Here is a 14299-nt window from a genome sequence, read left to right as displayed (position 1 = left end):
GGGGCCAGACTCGCCACCATCTTCAACGTCACATACAAAAAAGGATCCAGTAATTTTATCATGCCAGCTCGATCGGTAACCAACGGGCCAGATCTGGTTAGTGTCATGGTATGATGGCCGTGAGTCAATATTTCCAGCCGATATAAGAAAAAAATCTTGAAACTGAATTGGGAAGCCATCCTGAAAAACAGTTAAAATAATATTCAGAATGAGATTGGGATATAACTACCCATGCAAGGTTCATGAGACTTCCATATACACCAAGACCTGATAAGGAGCTGCTTTCACACGGCACTTGTATAAATGAATACAAAGCACAGAGAATGCCCCTATATATCTATTTTAGAGCCAAAGGCACAAGCAGAATTCATGAGCATCTGAAGGAGAAGAGGATGCAATTGACAAGACAAAAGCTGATCTATTGAATACTTTGTTTTATGTAAAGAAATTTTGTAGTGGTTTTGCATGAATCACTTAATTTTTGGAAATAAAATTTCTTTCACAAATCACATGATAATAATGAAACTATTATTAATTCATATTATCGAGGGTGGAAGGTGGATTTTGGTAAAATTGAATTGTAGTTTAAAGAATGAATACACATAGATTGCACACATACTCCTCGGTTATCTGGACCATCTACGGTCCCTGAACTGGACAAAAAACCCTGCCCATTGGCGCTCCTTGGAGTGCTTTGTCTTTGTCTACTGTTTCCAACAGTCAGAAATCTGGAGGTCTCCTTCACTTGATCATTTTGCAATTCATTTTGAACACCAAATCCATTACTTCCACTCTCATTCTCCACACAAGGACATTTTAACGATAACCCTAAATGGTGAGCAACATCCTCCTTTGATTTGATCCTAGTTCCATCTGGGGCAATATAGATGGCAGAGGTCGTGCAAATTTCTTCATCATAATCTAATTCCACACACCAACCTTCTCCCAAAACACCTTTCCTTTCAGAAATATACGCTCTCAGAGACTGCAGATATGCAATGTTTGAACTCTGAGGAGAATATTCAGTTCCAATATAATTACTAGTCCTAAGCCTCCCATCAAATGTTGGTCCCCCATGATACGAAGTATCTTTAAAACCTGATATAGCAGTGTTTGTCACGAAACATGAGGTCTTCCTAAGATTATTCTCATTATCAGCATATAAACAATCTGACTGTGTAACTGTGGTACAATGGCTGGAAGGAGAAGTAAAGAGCGTAGCTTGTATTCTGCAAGGTAAAAACGTGAGTATTAATACATTTGAGACAGAAAAACCTGTTGTAAGGAGTATAAAATAGCAGGCAAACTAAATAAATAGCAGTTCATTCAGTATTTTAACATACAAGAATATCTGAAAGGCAATAATCTGACAAAGATACATGTGCGAAAAACCAGAAAAACAAGCGAGTTCATAATCATTCTAATTCAGCTTGTGGCACCCAAGTAGGACATGCATTGGGTATACACAAGCAAACCTCCAGGTTCTACCATACATGGACATGGAAAAATTAATGATTTATATAACAGAATCTAAAATAGATCTGAACTCCATCTTCAAAATGATCCCAAAGAACACACAGAAGGTTCAGCAGCAAAACCAACAGTGAAAAATAAACACGACCAAACAAGAGAAGAACCCAAAAGTAAGGCAGAAAAACCTAGTATCAGAAAGGAGCAGCCAAACAATAGTGATGCTGTTACCAACAAAAATTTCCAACCAAAGGCCATTGCCAACAACAGGGTAGCAACCACGAACTATTGACGAGCCCAAATAGTGCAAACAGATAGGTTTTGTCATCCAAAAGCAAAAGAAGTTAACTTTAGTATATAGCTGGTAGAATAAAATTCCCACTGCCCTAAAACAGCTGGTCTGTAACAATAGTCTAGAAGCTAGATAATACTGATTCAGGACATTCTAACACCCACAAGCTTTCTTCTGATTTACTAAAAAGGAAAAAAATACATTAATTTAAGCAGCCAATATTACTCTAATGAGGGGACAGATCCGGTAAATATAGAATTTCTACTACATTTTGTGCTTATTGCTTACTTATGTGCAGCCAATGGCATTGGCAGGATACATGGAAGGTCCAGTATAGCTTGAACCTGCAACAACCAAGGCAACAGTTGACATGATAAGCATTAATTTCTCATGTGGCCTGGCTGTCTGAGGACAGGTTAAGGTAGGGCCTGCTCGGAATTTTGACCCTTTTTCTCAATTGATTAATATATAAGGGTAGGTATGCAAGGAGGTGAAAACTAATCCTTCGGAGTTTACTTCTCCTGAGATTGGGTAAGGGAAATGATAAGGGGCTCTTAAACCAGGCTAAAAGTAGATTGTTACAACCCTTAAGGACACTGAGAAGGACAGCAAAAGTGATCGTGAAGGGGAAAACACCCTCAATAATTGCTCCAGTGTTCATGCCAACTTTTAGAAAGAAACCCTCTCAAATCTAAACACAATAGCCTCATGGAAAATTCTGTAGAGAATTTCTTGAACTGAATGCCAAAATCCTAAAAGAGTGACCACAACTACACAATTCCCAGATGCTTGTTAATTCATCAATATTCTAGTAAATCTATAACAAAAATCATCAATACCCAGATTACTTCTTCTATTTCAACCCAATGTTTCCCGGACGACGTAGCAAGGAGATAATCAAATACCCAACACCAATTAATTAATAACATCCAAGACCATGAAACCTTGCAATGAAATTGACTAATTCAGATAAAAGTTCGTAATAATAAGCATTCAAAGAAGTCTACCAATTACGTTACATTTGAATCGGAAAAGATGATGAAACGTGCTAAATCAAATATATCAATATAGAATTTACCAATTGAATTCATGTTTTAATTGAAGACCACCACCCAAAGAGACCGTCCATATTTGATCCATCCACCCCATTAATGCACCAACCCACCCCCGCAGCCTAACCAAAGGTCAGACAGCAGAAGCAACATCTACATTCACCAACCCCACAAACACATGGCAAGAAGAAAACTCAAAAGAGCCAACAAAAAGAAAATCCATACAATTTTCAAAATATATATTCATAGGAAAACTATATGAATGTCTTGCAAAAAGAAATTGGCTGGACAAGTGGCACAAGGCTGCACTAGAGAGCGGAAGCCAAAGTGACTACAAAAACAACAATATACCCAAAATTCTAACCTATAAAACCTTAAACAAAGGAAAGGACTAAACTACCATTAATAAAGAACCTAAAGATCTGAGTTCATGCTTTCAATGAAGACCACCAGCCAAAGAGACTGTCCATATTGGAGCCAGCCACCCAATAACTACACTAACCCGCCCATAGCCTTGCCAAAGGTCAGGCAGCAGAGGCAAAATCGACAGCGACCAACCCCCCTACCAACACATGGCGAGAAGATAACAAACATAGTCAAAGAATGTGATAAGCCCCCAATTAAAATTACTTATACAAGGCGTACGAAGGTCAAGCAAGCACAAGGTGGGAAGGCCAGCATGTGACAACAAGACTCAATGGAAATATCCAGAAGGGATACCGAGTGACTAAATCTGTTAGCAAGTTTGTTAAAGTTAGTTGAGGAACGGGTATAAATAAACACGTAAGGGGGGAAGAGGGATAAGCAGAAATCTAGTGAGAAAGTAGAGAGATGGATACTTGTATTTTTCCTTAAGTTCTTTCATTTACAGCATCGTTCTTTTCTAATCCAGTTATAAAAACTTTTTTCTTAGCACTCACCCTTGGTTACAGTGGGTTTGGATTTAATTCTTGAATTGCATTCTATCAAAGTGGATTTAATTACTGATAAATTTCCAATTCCAATTATTGACACTGGACGAACTGGGAGGAGCCACCATATTCTCCAACATAGACTTGAAATCAGGATACCACCAAATTAGGGTGAGGTCAGTGGATGTACCAAAGACAGCTTTTAGAACCCATGAAAGTTATTATCAATTCGTTGTCATGTCTTTTAGGCTAACTAATGCACCGGCCACTTTCCAATCACTCATGAACAACATTTTTAGAAGTTACCAGCGGAAGTTTGTGTTGGTGTTCTTTGACGACATTCTTGTTTATAGCCGCACAAACGAGGAGATAAAAGTCATTTGAGAACGATGTTGCAAGTGCTATCAGAAATCCAGCTCTATGCTAATGAGAAAAAAATGTCAGTTCGGCCAACGGGAGCTAGAGTATTTGGGGCATGTTATTTCAGCGTTCGGGGTGGCAGCGGATAAGTCCAAGGTGGTAGCTATGAGAGACTGGCCCCGACCAACAACAATCAAGGAGCTAAGAGGATTTTTAGGTCTCATAGGGTACTATCGTCGGTTTGTGAAACTCTATGGGAACATAGCTTGGCCCTTGACGCAATAGCTAAAGGACGGTTTTGGGTGTCGGATGAGGCTGAGGCAACATTTATTAAGTTGAAAAATGCCATGATAACAGTACCGGTATTGGGATCACCCAACTTCAGTCAGCCATTTGTGGTGGAAACTGATGCATCTGGGTATGGAGTAGGGGCCTCCTCATGCAAAACAAGAGACCCATTGCATACTTTAGTCAAACTCTTCCTCCGAGGGCTCAGTGTAAGTCAATATACTAAAGGGAACTTATGGCCATTGTATTAGCAGTACAAAAATGAAAACGTTATTTGCTGGGTCGTAGATTTGTGGTGCGAAATGATCAGCGTAGCCTCAAATTCTGATTGGAGCAAAGGAAGGTGAACCAGGAATACCAAAAGTGGCTCACCAAACTTTTGGGATTCGACTTCAACATCGAATATAAGGTCGGTCTGGAAAATAAGGCGACTGATGCACTTTCAAGGGTGGATACAATGGCAACGCTCATGGCCCTAAGCTTGCCCCAATCTTTAAAACTAGCCGAAATCAGGAAGACAGGAGAAGAAGATGCTGACCTGGGCCGCATGATAAGTTCCCTAAAAAATAGCCAAACACAATTTCAGGGGTACTCTTTGCTAAGAGATAACCTGTTCTATCATAGCAGACTAGAGCTACCACGAGACTTACAATTTGTGCGTCTAGCCTTACAGGAAGGGCATGACAGCAACGTAGGAGGGCACGAGGGATTTATGAAGACTTATAGGAGAGTGGCAGAAAAAAATTTGGAAAGGAATGAGACGGGACGTCCGGGCCTATGTTGCGGCATGTGAAATTTGTCAGCAACATAAATATTCTACCTTAGCACCAGCAGGACTGCTTGACCCACTGCCCATTCCTGATAATCTATGGGAAGACATCTCGATGGATTTTGTAGAAGGGCTGCCAAAATCAGAGGGGTTCGACTCGATCTTGATAATAATAGATCGTTTAAGCAAATATGCACATTTCATTGGCCTGAACCATCCTTTTTCAGCCCCATCAGTTGCTGCAATTTTTGCTAAAGTGGTTAAACTTCATGGAGTGCCTCGTTCTATAGTTTCGGATCAAGACAAGGTGTTCATGAACCAGTTCTGGAGTGAGATTTTTAACTTGCATGGGACCTCATTAAAACACAGTTCTGCATACTACCCACAAACCGACGGCCAGACAAAGGTGTTGAGACATATGTACAGTGTTTTGCCTCAGTGAAACTAAAAAGGTGGTATCAATTTCTTCATTAGGCTGAATACTCTTATAACACCTCTTATCATGTATCAGCCCAACTCACCCCTTTTCGCATTCTATATGGAAGCGATCCACCCCCATTAATTCGCTTCAAGAGAGGTACCATAGCCATATCATCTTTGGAGCAACAAATGATGGAACGAGATAAAGTTGCAGATGAATTGAAGTTACATCTCCATAAGGCTCAGCAACAAATGAAGAAAGTAGTCGACAAACATAGGAGGAATGTGGAGTATGTGGTGGGAGATTGGGTTTATTGAAAATGTGGCCGTATAGACGTAAGTAACTTATGGTACGCCACAATGAGAAGTTAGCCCCTCGGTACTATGGATTGTTTGAAGTATTGGCAAGAGTGGGAAAAATGGCTTATGGCTTATCACTTATCACTACCAGCTGATGCCCATGTCCACCCCGCTTTCCATGTTTCGCAATTAAGAAAGGTGGTCGGGAGTGCTCCAATAACTTGTTCCCTACCCCCTTAAATTGGTGAAGATTGGGAGTTACTTGTGGAACCAAAAATTATGCTAGGATTCAAACAACCACACTAGGGTACAATAGATGCTATGGAAGTCTTGATTCAGTGGAAAGGTTTATCCACTATGGAAGCAACAGGGGAACCATTTGAATCAATCAACCAACAGTTTCCTTCTTTGAACCTTGCCGACAAGGTGACTGCGTGGGAAAGGGGGGTTATTTGATTAGCCTCCAATTAAAATTACTCAGACAAGGCGTAAGAATGTCAAGCAAGCACAAGGTGCGAAGGCCAACATGTGACAGAAAGACTCAATGGAAATCTCCAGAAGGAATGCTGGGTCAGTAAATCTGTTAGCAAGTTTGGTAGAGTTAGTTGAGGAAAGGGTGTAAATAAACATGTAAGGAGGGAACAGGGATAGCAGAAATCTAGTGAGAAAGTAGAGAGATGGATCCTTGTATTTTTCCTTAAGTTCTTTCATTTACAGCATCGTTCTTTTCTAATCCAGTTATAAAAAGCTTTTTCTTAGCACTCACCCTTGGTTACAGTGGGTTCGGATTTAATTCTTGAATTGCATTCTATCATAATGCTGCCACCAACAATCAACAACTCACATGATTTTCAAAAATCTATATTGATATGAAAACTGCACCAATGTTCGACATAAAAAACTTGACTAGACGAGGGGAACAAGGCCGCTTGCTATAGAGTAGAAGACAGAGTGACTACAAAGATAAAAATTTCAATCAAAAAACCCTAACATATCAAACTTTAAACAAATGAAAAGAGTAAACTACTATAAATAAGAACCTAAATAACAATAATGTCTATCACAGAAGGTTTGACTTGTTAAGTTGATTTATTTCCTAAACAGAATACTAGCAAGAGCATAAATGATATTGTGGCCACCAAACTTCCGCTTCAATATGATGTCAATTAAGGAAACATGTTTCATGAGGTTCCACAAAGCAACGACTTCCAATAATTAAAAATGACAAAAATGGAAAGGAGGATAGAGAAGCTAGAAATGATCACTACCTCAAAAGAAATAAATAATTTTTCTTGCATTTAGTATCCCTAAGATTTTTTAGCACGGTTGGTACCAAAGAAATGTCCACAACGTACCCTTTTAAATCAAGCTAAATAATATGAGGCTTTTTTCATGCAATAATGTTGTTACCTATGATCTATGGGTTGGTGCATGTATCAGATATGGATACATCTCTAGGAGTTGTGTCCCTTTTCTTTAAATCTAGGATATAGACATCCTCAAACACATGGTTATCTAGTTGTTGGAGCAATTTGTTTCTATTAGGTCCATGACAACAAACCTTTGACTGAATCATCTTCCCTCGAGGGATCACTTGCATTATATAAGAAAAGTATTACCTTATTCAACTATGATATCAATTTAAATATGGTAGATGTAATCAACCTAAATAAGGTAAATACAATTATATACATAATTATATTAAGTCATAAACTTCGTCAATCTTCGTGATATTCGTCAATCTCCATAATTTCTTTCGATCTCTTTGACATTCTATCCTCAAATTGATGCTGGATGATCAGAAAAATCAATTTGCTAACTGATGTACAAAAGAACTCAAAAGCCCAACTCAATAATCCATAGAAAATGTAATTAAGTTCATTCAACAACTCTAATGTCGGACCGCTATAATAAACCTTCTACTTCATAATAGCTTGCATCATAAACAAGCAAGCTATCAAAATAGGTTTGTGATGGCGAGAACCGCCCAGCACTCAAAGCAAAGAAAAGTCATACGTTAACAAAAATTCTGTTAACCGTAGACCACCGCAAGAGTTACATGTTGATAAAAATTCTGTCAACCATGGACCACACAAAAATCACACGACAAAAATTCTATCAACCGTGGACCACCACAAATGACCCACACCTAAGAGGTTGAGTTATGCTCAAAGAAAATCAAGGATTTGGTAAAAAATTCTATAAGGTAGACTCTGATACCATAAAAAACTTTTGATTGAATCATCTTAAATATGGTTAATGTAATCAACCTAAATATAATATATACAATTCTATACATAATTATGTTAAGTCATAATCTTCGTCGATTTTTGTGATTTTCGTCAATCTCCATGATCTCTGTCATTCTCATTGACAGTCCAATGCATAAATTGAAAAGGGTCTAATTAATTCGTCCAAAACCCACCTTACCATATTTCTATGCCACCAACTTCATTAATCTTAATAATGTCCATTCACCTATACCTTTTACCTCTTCCTTGTTCACTACCCTCACCATTTTCTAATAACTTCTTTCTCCCATCTCAAAAACATCCCCTACAAGCCTCTTCGTCTTCATCCTTTGTCCAAAGCGTCTCTCTTTATTCTTCCTTTTCTCTAGTCTCCATGGCCCCTCTTTTCCTAGATCATGTGGATACTTCACCTATTTGCAAAATTTCACCATTTTCTTCACCCAATATTTCTACTTACTGCTTTAATAATTGCTTTGTTGCCTAAATTTGGAGATTGGCTTCTTCTTTTCCCTAATTCAAATTAGTTTCTTTGTCCTTTTCTTTTTAGTATCGATTATCACGGTTTAGGTCTCTTCTTCCTTTCAATTATGAAGTGGATTTGCATTGTTGTGCCTTTCTCTGATTGCAAAGATTTGAGACAGATCTGACACTTGTGGGCATGTCTTGTCATGCTAAACGTATATTTACTCAAAAATGAAGAGTCCAAGCATCGAAGTTGGTGTGTGTAATGAGCTAGCAAAATAATGAACTTTCCAAGTAAGTTACCATACGGACAACAAAGAAGGAACAAAGGTAATGATGAAATATAATAGACTTTCCATGTGTTAAATCGGCATTAAAATAGTTAGAATAGATAATAACATGATAAAATTTCCATTTTTCATCTTTCATAGTCAGTAAGTTGAGGAGTGTGTCTTGATAAATAGCACTCCAAATTTATCTTCAAAGTTTCGTGCCTCTAGACGTACTCTTTTTCAAAAAAAAAAAAAAATTACAATTAGTGCAAGTGTCATTGCTTCCTTAAATGAAGAGGAAAATCTATATTTGTTCCCAATTACGCCTATTGATAGTCATATTTGAGTGAAAATCCAATACTAAGACTTCTTTGAAAGTAAATAATCTTTTTCCCACTATTCCACATAAACGACGTGAGAAAATTTTTTGAAGCAATATTTTAAGTTGATCTAATTAAATTTTCAACTTCAAAAGCTATCAAAATATTAATTTTATAATTCAAATTTGATATTATACAAATATTGTTTGTCTACAAGTAAATAAAGTATGAGTTGTTTCTTTTTTAACATGTCTCATGGCATTGCATTGCATGCCATTGCATGTTTCCTTACTAAGCTTCTTTAGCTTTCCATTGAAGTTATTTTCCATGTAGGAGTATTTCATGTCAATATCAAAGTGTAAAAGGAAAAACACTAGCAGAGAATTGATCTTAGCCCTCATTTAACACTATGTTTCAAGCGAAACATATGAGTTGAACTAACGGAATATTTTTTACAAATATTACTAAACCAAGTGCCAAACGATAGTTTCAACTTATCATCAACAAATACCATATAATTCTTAGCATGTAAGATGTTGGATAGTTTCATCCACAAGATGTTTGATGCAAGTTCCTATACACGGTCAACTATTGATGTGACAAATTGAAAATAACTTTTTATCATATATTAATTCATGATGGACAATTGTGGCAAAATTTGCAAATAAAAAATCTTCCTTTTCCGTTTAGGGAAAACAGTATAAATGGGTAGATCAAAAGGGAATAATTTCCACTTTCATTGATTGTATTGAAATAACGTCGTTAAACTTTATTTTCATTAATTTTCCCAAAATTCCCTGTCAAATGCCTCTGGCAAGATTAATAGGATATTGAATGACATGTCAAGTTCCAAGGACAAATCCATGTTATATTGAATTGTTTCACAACTAAATAGGTTCAAATTAGGACAAGGATAAATATGTCACATTGGATTGTTTCACACATGTCCAGGTGTACTCATAAGTATTGGGGCACTGCTTTTGTTGCTCAAAATTAACAAATTGTATCTCCAATATCCACTTTACATAAGGCGACTTTTAAGCATAAGATTTTCTACAAATCCAAATTACACTCGAAAGAAAAGGAAAATAACTCCAAGTATGCAACAAGTATAAAAAGGTAACTATATAGTCCTAACTCCCAAATGCTTCCAATCAAATCAATCCAAAAGCATATATATTGCTATGGATTGGGTAATAAAAATAAGTATTGTGATGCAACCAAAATAAAAACCTCCAAAGCCAAAAGTACCCATATTCATCTGGACACAATCTACATCCACATAAAACATTGACGAACTAACTCTCGTCCCTTCTAACCTCCCGTCGACTTGGGACGGTGTGGCATACCATCTCTTTAAGTACGCAATTAAAGACATCGATTAGTGTCACAACCGCGAAAAGGAAGGTTGCCGGCTAATTTGACTCGAACGATCAAGTTATTGAGTGTAAGATATGGATATAAGAGGTACAGTTTAAAATTGTAGCTTATCATTCTTCAGTAGGTATCCTTGTGAGTAAATATCCTTCTTTATATGGACGAATAAGTGGAGATGGAGAGTTCCCGTGTTTTTGTCAGGTGGAGAGTTCCCATGTTCTCCATCAGTTGTCGATGGTCAACTACCTTCATGGAGGGAATGGAGGTGCAGGTGTCTCCATGCACTAGTTGGCTAGTCACATCACATGTGAACTACAACTGTAGATGCCTTAGAAGTCATGTTGTCACAGCTTTTGTTATGGGAATTCGTTCATAAAGTCACGTTTACCATCTCAAGCTACATCTCAAGCTATTCTTCCATTGTGGGAGTAATCTCATCTAGGGAGCTAACCAAGTGGAAAAGGGTGATCCCTTATTTTAGTGCCTGAGCTGATTTTTTCATTGGGTCCCAATGGTCATCCTTGACTCATATTTGTTGGCCCAGGTAACTGTCATCTTAGTGAACTCTGAGCTATCTCTATAGCTCTAATATATTCATTTCGACCCTTTGCATTGAATAGTAGTTGAGCATGATTTTGACCATGAGAGGGTCATACGCATTCCAATGGACAACCTCTTTCTTCAGCTCCCTTAATGTCGTGTCATCATGTGAGGGTCCATGCATTGCTAAATGGGAGAACTTACAAAATGGTATGATATAACACCTGTATTTTCCATGTCGAAAGACAGTTCACTTTGCACAATGTTAAAATGTTCTTTTATGGATACTGTCATATCCTGCTAGACCCTAGCAATCTAAATAGGAAGTTCAATTGATTAATTGCAACTTCAACGTGAAACAAATGAATTACATTCCCCCCACCCTATTTACATGTACTATATCTTGATTTAACTCTGTTAAACTACTTTCTTCTTTTCTTTTTTTTTTTTTTACCACAATAAAATGGTTGCCTAACCAGAATCAGGCAACTAAAAATTACTCAATCTCCAAACTGTACAAGTTCACAGCATTATGGAGACTGCAATATTTTTATAACCAAGATTTTAGCAAAACCAAAGGGGAAGTTTTGTCGAACAACTATAACGCTAGAAAACTATTGTCCTCTAGAACATCACGCTGTGGAACTTGTGCGAAAAACAACTTAGTAGGGTCACCGAAGATTGTGGTGACAGTGGAAAATAAATCATTTTCCCAGTTAAAAAATACTTCAAATGCATCCAACTCAATCTAATATAGTATGTGACTGTAGCACCAGACACTTGGAACAATTACAAATGTCTGAAGGCCATAGGTTAAAATGTTCGGTTGTATAGACCTCAAAATTGTAGGTCCAAGAGAAGAATGTGTTTGGTTATCCAGACCTTCGTGAAAATGTATAATGCAACATTTCAGCAAGCTCCAGAGATTGTAAGGCTGCTGGATTCGTAAATAAAATCATGTGAAGTAAAGATTGTATACTTGATCTATCATCCACACCTTTAAAAATGTATGAAAAAAAGGGCAATAAAACTTCAGACACTTGCAACCACAAACTAGTTAAAAAACCTGGAGAAACATAGAAATTAAGTTTTACTTGTACTCAATTTTCATTGTGAAAATAGACAAGCATTAAATGCTTGTAAAAAGCAGGAAAAAAAATGAAATAAAAATGGAAATATAACTCATACTTGCTACTGCCACCGTGATCCACTTGTGGGTCCCGCCTCACCAGAACCGCCACGTCAGCAGTCAGGTCCACCAAATTTCGCTTCCTCTGGGTCTCCACCTCGCGTGGGAGCGAAGCATTGATGTTGACGGCCCCTCCGCCGCCAACAGCTGCGTCCCCTCCTCCACTTCCACTCCCGCCATTTTTTAGCAAGCAATGGAAACACCTCCAATCCTGCTGCGGCTGCACCGTGTGCCTCCCGGCCGGAATCCCACAAACAGAGCACACTGAAACACCACTTACCGACGCCTCCACCGCCGGTACCGGAATCATTATTTGTTGGGCTTCAGCAGGATACGAAATCGGAACCTCGTTCAGATCTAGTTGAGGCCACGTGTTCACATTTGCAACACCTCTTTCACTTTCCATTTCCAAATACTTTCAAAAAATTATCACAAAAAACTCTCAACATTAGCACTCTACCAAAAATGCGATACACTCTATACAAGATGAATTTTATTGGCCAAAAAAATAGGGTCTTTTGGGAATTTTATCAAAATGGCAAAAAATCACCGCTGCGATACGTTGATCGGACAGAAAAGGGGATGTCACCTACCCAAAGAAAGCAGTGGGGGAAAGAAAATTTTGTATTTTTGAACCAAAAAACGGAGAAAATGAGGGGGTGGCGTGGATACTGTGAAGTGGGGTGAGGTGGAGAGAGCTGGGTTTCTTGAGAATGGTGAAAGGGAAAATGGTGGTGGGTAGTTATATTTCGGCAATGGCGGATGGAATGACTAATTTATTCTTGTTTTGTGGAGTAATTGGGGCTTTTGTGACGGGCTTTGGAAAATGGGAAGAAGAACAATGGGTAGTAATGGGATGAATAAGCACGTTTGCAATTTTGGAATTATTTCGAAAGAGTAATGCTATTTAATAATTTCAGTCAATGCAGTGTTACTATATCATTAAATGATAGGTACATTTAATTTTACTTTCCATTTAGTCTATCACCTAATATTAAATGAACTGGACTAAATAGTGTTACTCATTTTGAAAACATTGATGTCTTTGGATATAAATTAATAATAATGCTACTTAATAACAGTTGTTTTCAATATTAAATATCATCGATGCCAAATAGCATTGCTAAAAGATTAACGATATAAAAGTGATTGTAATAACACAAGTAGTGTTAAGTTGTTTTAGTTCGAAAATCATTTTTCTTTGTATACGTTAAATCCTTTTCTTGCCCGATCGATGCGATCTCAATTGGCATATATTGGCCCCTTTCATTGAATTCCCCAAAGACCATTTTTCGTTTTTTTCTCTTTTCTTTTCTTTTCTTTTTCCTTATTATATAAACTCTCTTTCAAAGCTCCTACATTTATTTCCCTCATCAATTTTTCTTACTTGAAAAAATACCTATTAATTTTAAATTTTTATCACACTGTATTTTAGTGATTGTATTTATGATCTTAATGATAGGTTAGGTAACAATATCTCAGTGGCAATAAATAATGAAAACTTAAAAATAGTTAAATTATATTAAAAAGATCGCTTGAATTAAAATAATTTATTATCATTTGTGTTGCTATAATCATATCCAACAAACACTTTAATATCATTAATTTATAAGTAATATTATTGGTAACAATGGTTTTTAACATTAGTTTGTGAGAATACGTGACGGACCTAATTAAATGAGTCATATATTCTTATATTCAATTTTACATATCATTTAATTTATATGCATTGGCACCGAACTAGTATTAAACACCATTAATACTTTATAGCATTATACTTAAATTTATACAAACACATCAATATTTTCATAAAAATAAAAAATGCCCATTAATATCTCCACCTATTTTTCATTCAAATTTTAAATATCCTAAACATTCACTCATCAAGCGTTCTTATTCATCCCATCATTACCATTGAACTCTTTCCCATTTCCAAAGCCCTTTTCAAAATCCCAAATCACTCTATACTAAATAAGGGTTTATAAGCCAGTCCACCGTTTATCCTCCATAGCCGAAATATAACTT

At 37.0% G+C, this 14299-nt stretch overlaps 1 protein-coding gene across 1 annotated transcript in view; it reads right to left on the bottom strand.

The window, feature by feature from the left end:
- LOC111373363 (methyl-CpG-binding domain-containing protein 9-like) overlaps positions 1 to 13109 on the bottom strand; it is a 20018-nt gene extending 6909 nt beyond the window's left edge. The window contains exons 1-3 of the mRNA XM_022995884.1: positions 12274 to 13109; positions 620 to 1229; positions 1 to 180 (exon numbers count right to left, since the gene is read on the bottom strand). Coding sequence (XP_022851652.1) covers positions 1 to 180; positions 620 to 1229; positions 12274 to 12680 — 1197 coding nt within the window. The 5' untranslated portion in view covers positions 12681 to 13109. The remainder of the gene's footprint in view (positions 181 to 619; positions 1230 to 12273) is intronic.
- Between the last annotated feature and the right edge of the window lie 1190 nt (positions 13110 to 14299).

Source organism: Olea europaea, unplaced genomic scaffold (genome assembly GCF_002742605.1).
Source record: "Olea europaea var. sylvestris unplaced genomic scaffold, O_europaea_v1 scaffold1119, whole genome shotgun sequence".
Lineage (NCBI taxonomy): Eukaryota > Viridiplantae > Streptophyta > Magnoliopsida > Lamiales > Oleaceae > Olea > Olea europaea.
The sequence above is the reverse complement of the archived record's forward strand: the minus strand, read 5'-3'. Positions and strand labels throughout refer to the sequence as shown.